At 35.8% G+C, this 19,329-nt stretch overlaps 2 protein-coding genes across 3 annotated transcripts in view; both read right to left on the reverse strand.

The window, feature by feature from the left end:
• Nucleotides 1-1,617: 1,617 nt before the first annotated feature.
• Nucleotides 1,618-2,963, reverse strand: Rrp46 (exosome complex component Rrp46). Of its 2 annotated transcripts, XM_012281932.2 has the most exons (6): nucleotides 2,858-2,963; nucleotides 2,574-2,699; nucleotides 2,386-2,499; nucleotides 2,187-2,308; nucleotides 1,977-2,120; nucleotides 1,618-1,855 (listed from the first exon to the last, which is right to left on the reverse strand). In XM_012281932.2, the coding sequence occupies exons 2-6, from the start codon at nucleotides 2,671-2,673 to the stop codon at nucleotides 1,673-1,675; spliced, it is 663 nt and encodes a 220-aa protein (XP_012137322.2). In that variant the 5' UTR covers nucleotides 2,674-2,699; nucleotides 2,858-2,963; the 3' UTR covers nucleotides 1,618-1,672. The 2 variants fall into 2 exon arrangements, with proteins under 2 accessions (XP_012137322.2, XP_003701893.2); XM_003701845.3 differs by having other exon boundaries at nucleotides 2,574-2,944.
• A 595-nt stretch (nucleotides 2,964-3,558) lies between these two features.
• The window catches only part of LOC100875371 (uncharacterized), a 116,958-nt gene continuing 101,187 nt past the window's right edge, over nucleotides 3,559-19,329 (reverse strand). Inside the window, exons 6-7 of the mRNA XM_012281933.2 lie at nucleotides 17,128-17,383; nucleotides 3,559-12,428 (exon numbers count right to left, since the gene is read on the reverse strand). Coding sequence (XP_012137323.2) covers nucleotides 10,095-12,428; nucleotides 17,128-17,383 — 2,590 coding nt within the window. The 3' untranslated portion in view covers nucleotides 3,559-10,094. The remainder of the gene's footprint in view (nucleotides 12,429-17,127; nucleotides 17,384-19,329) is intronic.

The raw sequence follows: 19,329 nt of genomic DNA on the forward strand, positions 1-19,329 counted from the left end.
TGCAGAAGACCATCTATGAGATGAGAAAATAATAATAAAGTGGAAATGAGCGAGCCGGTCCATAAATTGCTCCGCTCCTTGTTAATGGTCTGGGGGCCCGAGGCGACCTCAGCTAAACGTGGCCCGGTCTGACCCGACTCTGTCCCCCTCCTGCCCCCTTCTTTCTCTCTATCCCTTTCATTCTTGTTCCCTCTTATTTTCTCTCGGTTAGCTCTTTCCTACGATGCTCGGGATCCGACCGGAGGATCTGGTCCGACCCGTTCGAGGCGATCTTGGAAGGCTCATTTCTGTATTTAATGGACGTCCAGAGATGGCCACCGAGGTCCCTGGGCTCCCGAGAGCCAGAAAGAGGGACTTAAAAGGGTCCGGAGGACACAAAGGATCCAAGTCGATACCCGGTACTGCCTGTGATTGGCGACCGGGCGTGGCTCGACCGACGGATATCCTGCTTCTCTTTAAACACCGCTGCATTCGAGGACATGTTTATATTTTACCTTTTTCGAACGTATGGTTCGGGGGTTATTATTTAGCGAACCGTTTTACTTTTCTACACTTTTTCTTTCGCATTTTATCCGCTGTTTAGCTCAGTCTCGCTATATGGCTCACGTTTGGTACGAACGGGAAAATTTTCGATTTTTAACATTTTTAAGCTTTGGAATTTACTGACTCTAAAACCTTCAAATTTTTCAATTGGAAAGTTTAGAAAGTTTCGGTAGGAACTTAGGAAAAGTTTCAGAATTGTAACTTTGAGAGGTACAAACTTTAAAAATTAGAAATTAAGAGACAGAATCTTAGACTATACTTGAATTATAGAATACTTTTAATACCTAGAAATATTTTAATCTTAGAATTTGATTTAGTCTTGCCCCATTAAGGGCCATATAGCGAGACTCTACAATAATTGTAAGGTTATGATTAGTAAGGTATGACGACCTATAATTATTGAAACACTCAAAAAGAATGCGAAAGTCTATAACTTTCAAATTTGTAGAATTTCTATATGAAAAATGTTATATAATCAACCTAGTTAATTAAAGTTATATAAACATATAATTTATTAATATTTTCATGTGCCTGTTACACGTTCGATTATGTAATAGTTAGCAATTTGATCTGCAGAGGGCAGAAGCTATCGGAAAGTCGTCTAGTGCCCTCTTGTAGTGCATAGTAAAAACAAGACACGTATTTATATTGCCGTTTGCTACTTAGTAAGATTTCTACGTTATCTGTAAATGGTGCAAAAGAAAACTTTCAGCAATTACTCATTATTAGTATAGTTTTTAATTCGATTCATATTAAAGTCAATTAAGTTAGTAAAATCAACTATATTTATTAAATTAATCCGGGAACGGTACACGTGGCACCTTCTGGTGACCACTCGTAGGAACTAATGAAACTACAGTTTCAAAGACGTGTAGTTCACCCTGTTCGCTGGAGAGATGGCGCTATTATTTATATTTTCCTAAAAATTCAATTAATATTGATTTTATTGGCTTAATTAACTAATATGCATCAAATTACATCAAAGCACAAGACTAATAAAGACTAAATGATGTTTCTGGTGATCTTAGTATTTTAGGTCATGACAGGAACAGTAAATAGCAAGAGTTCAACACCTTGTTTGTGCTCTTAGTAAAAAATAGAAAATATATTTCAGAAAAATATGTAAGGGTTATATTACATTTGCATACTTTTTTACAAGATTCCTATAAAAATCAAATATACGTTGACTAGCTTGTCTACACTTGTCTATGGTTTCAAAAAATTCTGCTTCTGTAAACTGACCAACTGTGTGACAGCATATAACATCCTTCTTCATGCTATCAAATGCGTAGGTAAATTCTGCTCTGGCATCCTAAACAAAAAATATGATACATGTATTAGTACATTCACATTTCTCAAAATAAAATATGGTAGCAATTTTCTAAATACTGGTATCAGTGTTTCAGAATCAGTAGGTATACAGATTTACAAACCTCTAATTGGGTGTTATCAGGATCCAATATAATATTATCAGTATTTTCCTCTATCATACAGCTGACTGCCGCAATAGTGAATTTCATTGGAATTGCAGCATTAATAAGAGCCAAACAGGCTGCATTAATTATGCAAGCTAACAACTGAAGAACATCCATAAACATTAGTATAAAATTTATAATGTTTCAAAATTATATAGGGAACCATACCCCTCCAGAATCCTCTAACTCTTGTATATTGATACATATAGCCGTTGCTGGATGAAAGGTTACAATTATTGCAGTTTCACAAGTTTCCTTTATATACATTTCTGTCATTCTGTCATCCACCTCTTAAAAGTCAATCAAATTAGACTACACAGCTACACAATCATTTCTAAAGCAAGTATCCAAATATACTTCAACTTACTAGCAGGTCCTTTAATAGGAGTGTATGATACTTCAACGAAAGCCTTATCATAAATCATTTTCTGTGGCTTTGCTTCTACAGGTCCATACACTCCAGCGATGACTGCAGTATCACCTAAAATATAAATATTTATACATAAAATTATCTAAGCACCATTATTCCAATGACACTATAAAAAGAGTATCTACCTTGCATTAACATAGCTGATCCATCAGGCATAGAAAGTTGATTCATCTCACAATTTATTGGTCTTAATACAAACTCATTTTCTTTTGCCTTCTCAGCCATGTTTTATTTTATTTTAATTTAAAACACTAAAAAAAAAATAATTTTGGCGGGAAACACGTGTCTTAGAGGTTAGGAAATTATAAACAATGAAGTATCATGAATTAAAACATTCAGAAAACTTTTACTTTTGGTTACTATCTGACTTTTTAATAAATCAGGTTTCCAGATATCAATCTCACAATACCTTGTTATAAATACATTTTGTTTTCACAAGTAAAATTTTATTTGGTAAACTCTGCACAACTTTAAACCATGGTGTAAGAAATAAGATGAGGTTGTCATGCGATGTAAATTTTTGGCTAAGGTAAGGGAGTTCCCTGTTTGGTTTTTGTCGCATGCGACATTATCGGCTGACTAGAATAATATACCAGCGCTGTTGAAATGATAACTTGATCGTTGGTCGGTAAATATATTACTTGGGAAAATTTATAAAATTTTGTGGTAATTTTATTTGTAGTTAGTAGGTGGTGATGCTTGCATATTTTTTATCGATTGGGTGGGAAAGATTTCAATTTGGATTTGGGAATTTGGGAATGTGGAAATTTGGAAATTGAGGAATTTGGGAATTTGGGAATTTAGGAATTTGGGAATTTGGGAATTTGGGAATTTGGGAATTTGGGAATTTGGGAATTTGGGAATTTGGGAATAGGGATATCTAGAGATTTGGAAATTTAGAAATTTGGAAATTTGGAAATTTGGAAATGTAGAAATTTAGAAATTTGGAAATTTGGAAATTTGGAAATTTGGAAATTTAGAGATTTGGAAATTTGGAAATTTAGAAATCTTAAAATTAAAAAATTTGAAATCATAGAAATTTCAATTGCTTTATAAACAATTTTCTCTTGAGACAGTAGTTACCAAAACGGAAATAAGAATGCATAATAGTATCATCAGAAGTTACGATGTTTTTATTTGAACATTTTGATATCTACAAAGAACGATAAAATACTATTTTCATAAAAATATATCAGTGCCTCTCGCTCCGACAAACGTTAGTTCTTATTTGTACAGAAATCTTGCATCGAAATATATCGCAAAGCGCTGTAAACCATAACACAATATCGAACGCGCAGGAATAAACGTAGATTTCTTCGCATTTCATCCATGATTTACACGAATGGAAGACACATCGTAAAAACGAATCGCCTGTAAGGAATTAAAATTCGAAACCTAGTTCTCTTTTTATTATCGTACATATAATTAAGAAATTGATTGTACATCGTTTACAGTCGTTAACACAGTAAAGCGTTTATTTTCAGGTAAGTTGGCGTTCGATTATTTGAAGAATCGTTTTAACGATATATTAAAGAACAAATGCAAATTCAAAACATTCTTCAAATGATCAATGAATGATTTTCATAAAACTTTTGTATTTTAAATTTTGTAAGTACAAGACGCTTCAAAATATAAAAATATAGAACAACAAATTTTTAGGGGACTAAATACAAAGTTTATAAAAAAAATGCATCTACATTTTCAATACAGAATTTTCTAAACATCTAATTCGAATATAGAACTTTATCAGTAACTTTGCTGATTATGAACAACAAAATAATCTAATCACACTCGAATCGAGTACTTACATAAATTGCGTTTTTTTAAATCAATATCCAATTTCTTTCCGATTATTTTTTAACCCTTCAGCTGCGACAATGTCAGAAAAGTAGACAAAATAAAATATAAAATGTTACATGTCGCAACATGCAATATCAATTTAATAAAACAATACATATTGCGTATACATGTTGCTCGTATACAGGATGTCTCAAAATGGCGGTGCAGTTTTAACCTCCTCACTGCAAAAGTTATTTGTCCTAATTACACAGATGAAACATAAAAAACATAGGCAGAGTTGTAAAATTACAGGTAACAAAATTTCAATAAGTAAATTTTCTACGTAAAATAGTCCATGTGTTACAACACACCATATGTGTCCATATGTGACACACATACATGTCACTCGTATCAAAGCCAACTTTTTCAAGACTTCACATATTTATCCCTCGCAGCCAAAGGGTTTCAGCGTACATTATTTCGAACCAGCAAAATAGAGGATGATTCTGATTCTATATGACCGATGAAACGCACACACGCGATAAAAAATACCGTATATATATATATATGTATATATGTATGGCGAAAATAAGTTCGCCTCACGAACCTATGTATAAAAGTAGTTTCAACATTTAATTGGCATTCAGTGATTTTTTTTTAAAGGACGATCTACGCAAGTCCCGTGATAGTTGTTAGGAATACTGTGACTAGCCAAGCGACTTTTACAGCGACGCGATATAAAAATTAGAGACTTCTGATAGAATCTGTCCATGGAACAATTTTTATACGTCAGACGATCGGTATCTGACCACCTGACCGAGGTATTACAAAAGAACAGGAATCGATTACGTTGGTATTTAACGTTCTAGTATCGTGTTCCAGTATGCCAACGGTCGGATATTTCGTGTGAAACGCGATTTGGGTGAAAAATGTTTAGAGCTATTTGTTGATTAAGATTTAGGTTTGCGGTTTGGGTTTGGGTTCTTGGGTTTTTGGATTTTTGGGGTTTTGGGTTTTTGGGATTTGGGTTTTTGGGATTTGGGTTTTTGGTTTTTCGGGTTTTTCGGGTTTTTCGGGTTTTTGGGTTTTCGGGTTCTTGGGATTTCGGGTTTTCGGGTTCTTGGGTTTTCAGGTTTTCGAGTTCTTGGGTTTTCGGGTTCTTGGGTTTTCAGATTTTTGGGTTTTTGGGTTTTCGGGTTCTTGGGATTTCGGGTTTTCGGGTTTTTGGGTTTTCGGATTCTTGAGTTCTTGGGTTTTTGGGTTTTTGGATTTTTGGAGTTTTGAATTTTTGGGATTTTGGGATTTGGGTTTTCAGGATTAGGGTTTGTAAGATTTTAATTTTCGGGATTTGGGATTTTATTATTTGGAATCGGGGGATTGGGGTTTGTGGGATCTGTAATTTAGGGATTTGGAGATTCGATATTATGGAAATTTGGAAGTTTAGAAATATAGAAATTTGAGAATTTGGGAATTTAGGGATTTAAAAATTTGTGCAATTTGAATTTGTGCATTCTGAAATTTGGATATTCAGTGACCTAGAAATTTGAGAAATTGAGAATGCAAGAATTTGGAAATAAGGCTCTTTGGGTTCATAGATCTAAAAATTTTAGAATTCGTACATTTGGAAATTATGATACCATTGCCAAAAGTTTAGAAATCTAATCATTCACAAATATACTAATTTAATTTAGTAATTTAGAAGTTTAGAACTTTATAAATTCAGAAGTGTAGATATTTAGAAATTCAGAAGTGTACAGTTTTAGAAATAGAAAAGCTTCAGAAATTCACAATTTAAAAGTGAATCAAAGTACCACAAAATCGAAGACTTTCTCCAATCAAAACCCGCCTACATTTTTCAGTTTCTCTTCAAACCACAGTTTCGCACAGCATATTTAACCGTTGTTTACGGAACACTCTGTATATATACGTTACGAGCTACAAGTCGAGGACTAACGACGCGGATTAGAGCTCACATATCGAAAATTTTTGGTCCTTACGTTCCTTCTACTATATGGTTCGCTTAAATAAATTACACCTTGTACACTATAGTGACTCAACGGTTCGTCGAAGAAGACGTAATGTTGGAACAACGATTCTCGTCGTCAATTTTACCCTACAATACCCTATAATCTTTGCACGACATCGCAAAGGAATTAACGAGTTAGTGTACTGCCACTAAACGTTGATTTCTCAAAAACCGAGATCAAATTGATTTTCCTTTCGCAAAATGGTGAAAACTACCCCCAATACGGCAAACTGGCAACTCTCCGAAAAACTGTTTCATAAACAATTCATGCATGTTCGATGAAGTTACTTTCACGTCAGTGAAAATACAAGCAATTAACACGTTTTAATTGAACAATTAAATTCGTGTACATTGTGTTTACTTTTTGGCGAACAATAGAGGGTTGCTTTGTTTTCTTTCAAAAAGAAATATGTACAAATTTTGTTCGCTTATGAAAGCAAGGTATACTTGTTCAATAAAGTAAAATATTTTTAAATTTTTTGGTAAATGTTTGAAAAGATATCAAATATTTGTTTCACAATTTTTTGGAAGTAATAAAAAAATTGAATACACAGAACTTTTTTAGGTGCAGAGTGAGAATTAAAAATAATTCTGTGGGTGTTCATAAGTATGCTTTTTTGCTGAGATTAATTACTGGGTTTCAACAGGATTCCACTAAACAGATTTCACTTTAAATTGCTCAGCACTTAGGGTTTTATCTGAAAATTCTTTTGCTTCAAACATTTTATGCCAGAATCGCATAAAAGAATTTTATCACAAAAATTTTTGATTAAAAATTCTCAAATTTTCAAAAGTAGAAAAATACGAAACGAACTGAACAAAAACTAAAATTTTCAAGTTGTGAAACCCATTCACTCACTAATTCAGGAACGACATTTTACTTCGAAAACAATGTTTTGCCATTTTGCCGCATTTTTTGCATCGTTTCACCGTCGCTTCGTTACGAACCTTGTCATGTGCGTTAAATTAAAATGGATATGGTTACGCGATCGATCGTGACTAGAAACAAAAGAACGAACTAAAACTGAGGGAATACAGGATAGATATCGTCGGTTGTGCAAAAACAAGTACCATTCGTTACCGTTCTCATTCTGCAAGAAAAGTATGTAAATTGCACGATCTCCGAGAACGCGAAAAAATTTTTGCGAAAAAACTTTGTTCGCCTGCAAATTATCTTGTTTAATCAGGTACCCAAGCGTTAGTCCATAATTAATTTTGTTCATTTTTCCTCTGACTCGCTCGAAGAAGCTGCAACTTACAGATGTCAACCCACGAGTTGTGACCCAAAGTAAAGAAAGCTCTGTCCAAAAAGAAACAGGAGGAGAGGAAGGTCAAGAGGAAGATACAAAGCTTTTTGACGCGCAAAAAATGTACGAACCAACGTAGATCTTGGTGACATTGACGTATAGATGTCAATCCAGTTGTCGCGTGACCCAAAGTGAAAGAAGCTCTGTCCATCATGAATACAATCACATTTCGGCAGATAAGAATAATGACAACTGCTGAACGCGAGTAACATCTCGCTCACTTGAGAGACATTTGCTGTCATTGCTTTTCGCCTAATGCGACCGCTTGAGACAATACCGAAAATACGTGTGAGGCGTCCATTTTTCTATTCTGACCAATTGTAGCTCTTCTTAACACGTCACCTTCACGCGCCAACCGTGGGTTGACATAGATATGTAGATATAGAGATTCAGGGATTATAGGGACTTGGAGATACAGGGAGAGGATATTGAAATTTGGTGATACATGGATTTGGAGATGTGGGATTTGGAAATAGGTTTGGAGATATAGGGATCTAGAAATGTAGAGATTTTAGAATACAGAAATTTGGGAATATAGGAATTCGTGGATGTTGAGATCCAGGGATAGAGATTTACGAATTTAGTATCTAAATTTGGAAAATTAGTTCTTCTGGGTCAGCCTCTTCAGCCAACTCGTGGGTTGACGTGTCGAACAAAATGACGTCAATCAAACGATATTTCGCGACTACAGTCGATACAATAACGCCTGTTTTTGTATAATTAAAAATTGAACAATCGATGTATTCAACGATTTCAATAGCGAGTACACTGTCAGCGAAACAATTAATTTAATTACATTGCACCTGCCATCGTTTCTTTTCTGACAACTCTCATTTATACCAAGCATACCAATACTTATACTATGATTTTAATCTTGACTCCTTACAATTTTGATTGTTTTAAGTGAAAACGAAATTGTGTTGGATATATTACACAAGACGGTAACGAAATATTGTGTACGTTTCAAACCAAACAAAAATATTTTTGTATGGATAAGTGAATTTTTAACTAGTTAAGATAGCAAGCTTGTTAATCAAGCTACAAATTAGCAAATTGGCAAAATTTATCACACGCGAATCATAGGAGTCAAACGATTAATTATCGTAAAAACTACCGTTATACAATTTCCCTTCTCACGCGATCTTTCAATGATCCCGCTAAAGACACGTCATACTATCACAGTCCAACTTGAAGATTCGTTTCCATTGTTTCACGATAACCCCTAATATTTTTCAGTACATTCCTTTAACCCTTTCGCTACCATACATTTACTCTTTAGACCTACAATAATTTAATAATCCTCGTACACTAGGAATTTAGAATGTTATCGATTAATATAACATCGGAGATACGTATCGTTATTTAGTTATTCGGAAATCATGCGGTATCATTCAAACTCGATAGCGAAAGGGTTAAACAGAGGTTATACAGAGCAATTTCTTCAGCAGGCTCTCGAACTGTTATATAAAAATACACACGCGACGTAATTCTATCGGTCTACGTACAACACGGTACAGTGGCGAGCATGGTAGACTTTCTTAGGGAAAATGGCGGTGTAGTGGAAGGAGGCGTCATTCGATGATCTATCATTGGTTTCGATTGACAAACTTATCAACTGTCGAATTTTTTGATCTAGAAATCTCGAGTTTAGGGTTTAGAAATTTAGGGATTTTGGGATTTGGGGATGTGGGGATTTGGGAATGTGGGGATTTGGGGATGTGGGGATTTGGGGATGTGGGGATTTGGGGATATGGGGGTTTGGGGATGTGGGGATGTGGGGATTTGGGGATTTGGGGATATGGGGATGTGGGGATTTGGGGATGTGGGGATTTGGGGATGTGTGAATTTGGGAATTTGGGGATTTGGGGATGTGGGGATTTGGGGATGTGTGAATTTGGGAATTTGGGGATTTGGGGATGTGTGAATTTGGGGATGTAGAAATCTTAGGATATGGCAATTTGGGGATATAGGGATTTGGAGACGTAGAGATTTGGAAGTGTAGGGATTTGGGGTTGTGTAGATTTGTGGATGTGGAGGTTTGGGGATGTGAGGACTTGGGGACGTAGAGATTTGGAGATGTAGTGATATAGTGATACAGGAATTTGGAACATAAGTATTAGGTGCTGTAGTCATCTTAGGACGTAGCGATTTGGGGATATAGGGGTTTGGGAATCTAAGGATTTACACATATGAGGATGTGTAGATATATGTATTTGATCTACAAGGATTTGAAGATATAGGCAATCCAACAATTTGAAGATTCGACAATATGAACACAGAAATTCAAGAAATTTGGAACACTAATTATTTCACAATTCCCAAATACAGAAATTACATTTCAGTATTCAGAGATCTGAGAATTCAAAAATTCCAAGATTCATCAGAAACGCGTCCTTCCCCATTCCTCATCCAAAGAAAGCCTACATTGCCGAGTGTACATCATAAAAAGAGTTCGCCGAACCAGTCCTTTGGCGATTGATCGAAGGAACATTCAGACCTAATAATTCCTCCTAAAGCTCTTCTTCCGAAGAGACCTACACCCGAACCCCGACACCGTTGTCCCCTTTGATCTCCGAGACGAACTCGAACGTGGGTGTACAAATATCGGTGGGCGTGGGTATAGCCAGAGGAGCCAAACGTGGGTTCTTCCTCAAGGACGCGTCCTTGAGAATATAATCCGCACCCGTCTTGACTCTCAACCTACTTCGATGTAAGGACGGCTCCAATCGTAGGATCGTGCAGGACCTGGTCGACAGGCATCTGTTCCTGAAGACCGCTTCCGTGGACTTGCTCTGCAGCTCGGCCTCGATGGTCGACTTCTTCGGGTTTATGGTCGACATGGAGTCGTACGGGGACATATCGCGCTCTGAGTCGGGCGTGAAGATGGACTCGTCGTTCTCCTCGAACGACGTGAATATCTCGGAATCAGGTACGGATGGGGCGCTGAAGAAGGACTCTCTCAAGGACGAGGTCAATGCGTCGGGACACATGAAGGGGTCCAAGGACGTGAGGTCGTTCAGGTCGCTGCCACTGTTGCACACTTGGAAATTGTTCACAGAGTACGACGAAGGGAACGACTGGTGTTCGGTCACCACGTTCGACAGCACTTCCTGACTCCTGGAGGACTCCGACCACTTTGAATCCGACGGTCTCCTGGAACTGAACCTCGTGGAGTCGTGCTCGGCGAAGATCGGCTCCGGCAGTCTGCCCTCTCGACACCTCTCCGTGTTCTTCAGCAACGCTTCGAACAGATCGATGGGCTCCATGGGCACGTGACCCACCGGGGTCAGATTGTTCGAGGAACTGTCTTGACTAGATTTATCTTTGGTGTTTTCGGCCTCCTCGCTGAAGTCCTCGATGTTCAGCAAGACGGATGGTATCACAGGGTCCGAGTGTCGAACCGGACTCCTCCTGTTGCCCAACGGGGACTTCGATCGATCGACTAAGGGCTTCGACGTCTCGGTGCTTCTGCTGTCCTCCTCTTCGAGGGAGGCCAGAGGCAGAGGATCTATGGGACTCGGTGGCTCCGAGTGTATCGTGGGCACCGTCAGAGTTTCCATCACCTTGTAAGGCTCTAGCAGTCTCGAGTGAGTCATCGGTTCGATGGTATTGATCGACTCGGAATGTTTCAGTATCTCCATGTTCCTTCGTATCTGCAGCATCCTCGAAGGATCCATCCTCGCGTCGACCGGGTTGCCTAAATTAGCAAGCTTGTTCGAGATAATCGTCATATGCTTAGGCGACGTTTTCTGTCTGGGACTGTTCAACAGGCTCGACTTCGCGCTGTCGGGTGTCGACGGCGACGTGTAACTGTTCTGAAGCCATAAGTTCAGATCCGGACTATTATTATTGATCTTCAGTCGAGGACGAGGGTGTATCTGGAACCTCCTGTGATTCTCCAGCTGCCTGGACAGCATCACCTGTTTGGCCAGCCCTCCCTCGTACCTGTTGTGATCCAAGTTCTGTACGGAGTACCTGTGGGTGTCCACAACGTCCCTCTCGCTGGGTATCCTCAGATTCACCTCGGACGACAAACCGGTCGCCGCTTTGATGTTGGAATCCGACATGGAGCACAGGTTCGAGTTCCTCCGCTTGCTGGTCATGGGGCTGAGAGTGTCATGGAAGTCTTTGGCGTGCACCATGGGGCTGTCCGCGCTTAGCACCGGATCAGACATGGTGTTCAGCGACGTCGCCTTTAACACGCCATCACTCTTCAGGTTCTGATACGAGATGAACTTCGGCTCTGACGGTTTAGAGAAGTTCTTGCTAGTCAGCCTTTTACGGTTCAACCTCCGGAGGTGTCGAATCTTATTGAACGTCGGATCCAGCAAATATTTAATATTCTTAATCTTGTCGATGTTGTGGTTCGAGTCGATCATGTGGTTCCGATCGATTATGTACTTCAGATCCAGCATCTTTGTCAGATCGTGTATGTCCTCCTCGACAATGTCCGTCTGTTTAATGCCTGAAGAAGTGCGATCCATGTTCCTCTCTGGAGAGATGTCCGTATGTTTTGCGGATACATCCAGACACCTTCTGCTAGCGTACAGAACGCTGTTCTGTTTGGCAGCGAAACAATCCTCCACCGGATGTCGCCGTCCATCGTTGCTGTTGTTCACCTCCGCTAATTCCAGGTTCGTGTTCGAACCTCTCCTCATTGGAGAACAACCGTAACGACTGGGTGTCACACCGAATAGCGCCACTAGCTTCTCGGTAATTTTTCCTGCCGCCACTCGCATTTCACCGTGGTGGAACGCGTAAATCCACGGGTTTACGCCGCTGTGAGCCATGATGGGCAGACCTAGCCACACCACTGTCCATTCGGACAGGATATTGGTGCCGCAGAAGATGTCCAGCAGCATGCAGGTCTGTAACAAATTTTTATATCGTTAGGTCACTTCATGAAATGCGATTCTTATCGTTTTAAATATTTTAATTTTCCAAATGTGGTTTTTATTATTTTAAAAGCTTCATGTTGTCAAATATGACTGTTGTCATTTTGAAAGCTTGATTTTGTTAAATGTGATTGGTGTCATTTTTGAAACCTTGATTTTGTTAAATGTGATTGGTGTTTTTTTGTTAAATGTGATTGATGTTAAATGTGATTGGTGTTTTTTTGTTAAATGTGATTGATGTTAAATGTGATTTTTGAAACCTTAATTTTGTCAAATATGATTTTTGTCATTTTATAGCTTTGATTTTGTTAAATGTATATCAGGTCGTCAAATGTAAATGAATTAACTGAATCAAAATTCCGGTGACCGCTATCTTTTGATCCATTTATGTGGGTGATATAAACATACGTGCGTCAGAATAGGAATCGTTATGTATGAGTATACAGTCAGGAACACGAGCTATTTGTCTTAACTTCCATTAATGAACGTTTGTGGTACGTGCACGAAACCAAAATCTATGTGCACTTGGCATTCGGCTGTTTTCATCCCCGCATAGAATATGGAAATGGCCGAGTTGAACATTACGAATCTCCTTTGATGCAAACAACTGTATCAAGATACATAATTCCTTTCACGGGTGGAAATATCACGCTTCTGATGCATTTGCATGTAAATTATAATAGTGAACTTCTATACGGGGTCCTTTTGAATGATCTCCGATCTATTATATGACAGCGAGAATTATTTCTTTTCTTTTGACTGAGTTGTTTCAGAATTTGAAGCCTAAAAATTTACAAAATAAAATAAGTTACAAATAAATCTAAATTCAAGAATGTTATTTTTGAAAATGATTAATTTAGAAAGTTTCAACGCTTACAACTTGCGAAAATAGAACTAGGTGTCCAGAGTAAGTGTCCTTGAAACTACGTTCAGAAAACAATAAATTAACCGGTGTTCCTTTGCGAGGTAAAATTATTCGTAATTGCGGTAATAAAGTTTTTCCGCGTCGGCAAATGGAAGAAAGCTTTCCCGAGTTTCTCCGAAGCTTCTTTCTGCGGTTACCGAGCATCCGTTTCCGCAACAACTTGTTCGCAACCGTAATTTCGAAAGTTACGTCGTTTTTCACCCTTCGGTTCCGTGAAACTTTTCTCGGTGAAGAAATGGACGCATCTTGAAAGCCTCGTCACCATTTCAATTCTGACGGTATCAATCGTTCCCCAACGACCTTACTTTCTCCGCTAAAACGTTTACTCATCAAAATATTGACGTTGGTTAGGTTAGGTTTAAATGACAATTTTTATATTAACGTGGATCAATATTTTATTTCCCTAATTTTTAAATATTTCTTTCTGTTAATATTTAAATTTTGCAAATTTAAAATGTGGTGTCACTCTCTGATGGTATCTATTGTTTTCCAACGACTTCACTTTCTTCGCTAAAATGTTCTCTCATCAAAATATTAACGTTGGTTAGGTTAGGCTTAATAAAAATTTTTGTATTAACGCAGATCAATATTTTATTACACCAATTTTAAAATTTTTCTCTCTGTTACAAATTTAAAGTGATGTCACTAGCAAAAATGATCACGTGTATAAAATATTCTTTGCGCGTATGATTTCGTTATTTCGTGTGCCGTTCTATTTTCAGCCCGTTTGTTTGGAAGCGAAACGAATTGAAATTATAGTCCGATTATTCGTGTTCCGATTCGATCGAAATTTTAATTAAAAGAGAAATGGTATTTTAATCGAACTAGAACAAAGGAACATTTGCACGGCTATAATGGCCATCAAACATGCAAAAGTGTTATTTCGCTTTATTAAAATGCATACAACTCGATATCCAAAGGCAATGCGTTAAAATCAATTTTGCTTTTTTAAGGCTCGAAATTATGAAGTATTTATATCGTTTATGATGTTGGACGTTGTCTGTATGCTAATTATTCATTTGCAATTCAATTGATTAACCTGGACTTTATAATTCTCTTTTAACAGAGAAATTTTCTCGTACTTGATAATTACAAATTATAAGCTGTAGGAGTATTCGTCTTTTTTTATGAAAAACATAGTCTTCTATCATTTTTTATGCTTAAGTCGTTTATTCTAATTCTTTCATTCAAATGAAAAATTTTATTTCATTTTGGTTAATTTTAATTCAATTTTAATTTTGACTTTAGATTTTATTTTATTTAACTTGAACTTTCATTTTCAATTTTAAACTTGTACCTTCATTTTCAATTTTGAACTTGAACTTTCATTTTCAATTTTATACATGAACTTTCATTTTCAATTTCAAACTTGAACTTTCATTTGCAATTTCAAACTTGAACTTTCATTTTCAATTTTAAACTTGTACCTTCATTTTCAATTTTGAACTTGAACTTTCATTTTCAATTTTAAACTTGAACTTTCATTTTCAATTTTAAACTTGTACCTTCATTTTCAATTTTAAACTTGAACTTTCATTTTCAATTTTATACATGAACTTTCATTTTCAATTTTAAACTTGAACTTTCATTTTCAATTTTATACATGAACTTTCATTTTCAATTTCAAACCTGAACTTTCATTTTCAATTTTAAACTTGTACCTTCATTTTCAATTTTAATCTTGAACTTTCATTTTTAATTTTAATCTTGAACTTTCATTTTTCAATTTTAAGCTTGAACTTTCATTTTCAATTTTATACATGAACTTTCATTTTCAATTTTAAGCTTGAACTTTCATTTTCAATTTTAAACTTGTACCTTCATTTTCAATTTTAATCTTGAACTTTCATTTTCAATTTTAAGCTTGAACTTTCATTTTCGATTTTAAGCTTGAACTTTCATTTTTAATTTTGAACTTGAACTTTCATTTTCAATTTCAAACTTGAACTTTCATTTGCAATTTCAAACTAGAACTTTCATTCTCAATTTTAAACTTGTACCTTCATTTTCAATTAATTCTATTTAAATCAACTTCTTTAATTTAATTTTCATTTTAAAATTCATTTAATTTCATTTGATTGAAATTGAATAATTTGATACCAATCTTAAACTTTAATTTAACAGCAAATTTTCCGTACCATTGCATCGCAAAGTGATTTGTGATCACGAAACGTTTCCCTTTATAAAAGTAGAGTCATAAGAAATGTAGTTTGCGACAGAAGTGCGATTTCAGTATGCAGCTCGCGTCGTAGTTAAATTCTGTATCAGAGATGGCAACGAGCATATGGCTCGTGACAAAGTAGAATTGATGTCGCGTATGTCCGACGCGGCAGTAGTACGAGAATAACAGTAGTCAGACAAAAGCTAACGCGTGCTGTTCTATAAAAGAGTTTAACACTCTGCGGTCCATGTTTCACATCTAACCATCATTTTTCCAATGCATATAAATGCTGACGTTAAACCACTTCCAGTCTCTCCACCGTAACATTTATGCTCCCGTTTTATTAATGATAGGTCATTCGGGATACCGAAGCTACGGTGACTTTAATAAAAGAACGTAACTATGTAAATGAGCGGATCTCGTTTCTCTTATAGCGATCTCGTGATAGTCAATTTTTATATTACGATATTCTTGAATTTCTCATATTCTCTCTCTCAAAATATTAAATTCATGTTATTACATTTTTATGAATTTTTTTATCAGTGCTTTTACATTTTTCAATTTCTTTATTCGAAGTTCCTGTATGTCTCTATTATAATATTTTTTTAAATTGAAATTTATAGAAGTTTATATTTAATGATTTTTTTAATTTAATATATGCGTAAGGCTACGTTTTTCAATTTTTTAATTTGAAGTTCATGTAAGAATGTATTATAATATTTTTTTAGCTTGCAGTTCATGTAAGTTTATATTGTATGATTTTTTAATTTTGCACATATGTGTAAGTCCACATTTTTCAATTTTTTAATATGAAGTTCGTGTAAGAAAGTATTATAATATTTTTTTAATTTGAAGTTCATGTAAGATTATATTATAAGATTTTTTTAATTTGAAGTTCATATAAGTTTATATTATATCATTTTTTAATTTTGTACATATGTGTAAGTCCACATTCTTCAATTTTTTAACTTGAAGTTCGTGTAAGAAAGTATTATAATATTTTTTTAATTTGCAGGTCATGTAAGTTTATATTATAAGATTTTTTTAATTTGAAGTTCACATAAGTTTATATTATATCATTTTTTAATTTTGTACATATGCGTAACTCCACATATTTCAATTTTTTTATTTGATGTTCGTGTAAGAAAGTATCATAATATTTTTTTAGTTTGCAGTTCATGTAAGTTTATATTATATCATTGTTAATTTTTGACATATGTGTAAGACTACATTCTTCAATTTTTTTACTTGAAGTTTATGTCAGTTCACATATAATAATTTTTTAATTTCACATATGTGTAAGTTCATATATAATAATTTTTTAATTTCACATATGTGTAAGTTCACATATAATGATTTTTTAATTCCACATATGTGTAAGTTCACATATAATGATTTTTTAATTCCACATACGTGTAAGTTTACATATAATGATTTTTTAATTCCACATATGTGTAAGTTCACATGTTTCAATTTTTTTAACTTGAAGTTCAAACAAGTCAGTATTATAATATTTTTTAATTTGGATTTTAATTATAAAAGTAAACGACATCGACTTAAGACCATGAAAGAAATTAAAGACGAACCTGAAAGGGAAGCCAAAGAATGAGAAATGCCCCGACGGTGACTGCCAATGTTTGCCCGTAACGTGGCAATGGCAGGGTCTGCGTTTGATGCCTGAACGACAACTCGACCGTATAAATGGCACGTGCGTGTGCACGTGCTACCAGGTACACGTACATGTAACAACAGAGGAGGACAAGAGCACTGGGTGCCCATACTGCGACCACCAGGAACACCCTCACCGGTGGTAGCACCGCCGCCCCGAATCTACAATTGCCGCTGTAACAGAAAGCAAATTAGTTTGGTTCGTTAGTCGGTTTCGTTATGTAACTAACACGCGATCGCAACATCGTCTAATTAATTCGATTCTACGAAGCACGCGTCCCTTTGTTAGCCGTACACGTGATGTGACAGTTTAGCATTGATTGCGGCATTGCTGAAATCTCCATATAGCTTCCGCGATTTTAACCCTCCTTTTGTTTAGTATTTTCAATTTTGCATGTTCGAGATATTGCAAGTTCGCGGAATTGTGTTGGAAGTTCGATATGTATGGTGGACTTGAAGAATTATGAAGGGATGCAGAGGGGTTCATTTTTTCATACCTCGTCCTATATCTCTGTATCCCTATGCCACCATATCCTTTATAACATTATACATGTATGTCTACATATGTGGATGTATGTAACCTCATATACATATGTCTACCTCATATACATACCTCACATGTCTACATATGTCTACCTCATATATGTATATACCTCATATGTCTACATATGTCTACCTCATATGTATACCTCATATGTCTACATATGTCTACCTCATATACATACCTCATATGTCTACATATGTATACCTATATGACTACATTCTTAGATCTCCATATGCTTATATCCCTATACCCCTATGTCCCTATACTCGTATGACCCTATACCCGTATGTGGCTATACTCCTATGTCCCTATACCCCTATGTCCCTATATTATTATCTCCCTGTCTCCCTATCCCCCTATCTTCCTATCTCCCTATCTCCCTATCTTCCCAACTCTCTATCTCCCTATTTCCTTACCTTCCTAGCTGTCTATCTCCCTATCTCCCTATCTCCCTATCTCTCTATCTCCCTATCTCCCTATCTCCCTATCTCCCTATCTTCCTATCTCCCTATCTCCCTATCTCCCTATCTCCCTATCTCCCTATTTCTCTACCTTCCTATCTCTCTATCTCTCTATCTCCCTATCTCCCTATCTCCCCAAATTTCAAAATTCCAAAACCCCAAAAATCTTGCGTCCCAAATACCCCAAAACTAAAAACCCCCAAACACATACACGATATGATAGGTCATTCAAAATCGATAACAAAGAGATCAGTTCACCCTCCATTATTTTTACGACTAGGGAATTGTTATTGTCGAGGTTGGGTCCAGCTCGTGATTGAATTCCATGATTCGGAAAGTTCAGGAACTGTCATCATCTAGTTTTACGAACCAGCGGCTATCATCGATAAGTCCTATAATTCGAGGGTCGCCTTTATTGAATCCCAACAATTTAGGGGTGGTTTCTATCGAAATCTGATGATAATAAAAGTCCGTTGCTGTATTGATTCTATATGTGTATTCTTGTAATATAGAAAAGAATTCGTATATTTTTTAGATCTCTTTTTTTTATGGAAAGATCTCTTTATTATTGGAAAGATGTTTGTTGAAATTGGAGATAGATGTTACGCTTTGTAGTTTAACTTTGTATTGGATAACAGCGGGTTACGTGAACTGGTAATTGTATGCGGTGTTTGATGGATATAAGAAAATTAGATCGTGATTGTTACATTTGTGCGAATGTAACACCTGTTACGATGCTTGTTATTTCATATCGGTTGGATAACACTATGATATTTATGGGGTGAATTCAATTTTCTTCTCTTCATTGAATAAATCTAAGAAATAGATGGTTCTGTATTCAATACATAATTTCTAAAAAATTAAAGGAACAAGGTGTTTGTATTTTGTTTTTCAACCGAATATTAATTATTTTTAATTATGCATTGTTAAAGAGTAAAATGTAAATTGTCTTATGTAGCATAAAAAAATGATGTGGTTTAACAAAAGTTTAACTTTCTATTTCGACCTATTATAAATTATTATTATTACAAAAATAAATGATGTAATTGTTAGATAATAATATTAAACTATTGCAGTTTAATTAGGAAAAATTTAATGCATAATTTGTACGTTTT

The sequence above is a fragment of the Megachile rotundata genome, chromosome 10 (assembly GCF_050947335.1).
Source record: "Megachile rotundata isolate GNS110a chromosome 10, iyMegRotu1, whole genome shotgun sequence".
Taxonomy (NCBI): Eukaryota; Metazoa; Arthropoda; class Insecta; order Hymenoptera; family Megachilidae; genus Megachile; species Megachile rotundata.

What these genes read in the sequence shown, in the direction of transcription:
- Rrp46 (XM_012281932.2), bottom strand. Translation starts at nt 2,673, where the DNA reads ATGGCTGAGAAGGCAAAAGAAAATGAGTTTGTATTAAGACCAATAAAT. An exon ending in ATCAGCTATGTTAATGCAAG is followed by an intron (nt 2,500 to 2,573) that starts GTAGATACTCTT and finishes TTTATATTTTAG; the next exon opens with GTGATACTGCAGTCATCGCT. An exon ending in TCCTATTAAAGGACCTGCTA is followed by an intron (nt 2,309 to 2,385) that starts GTAAGTTGAAGT and finishes TTGACTTTTAAG; the next exon opens with AGGTGGATGACAGAATGACA.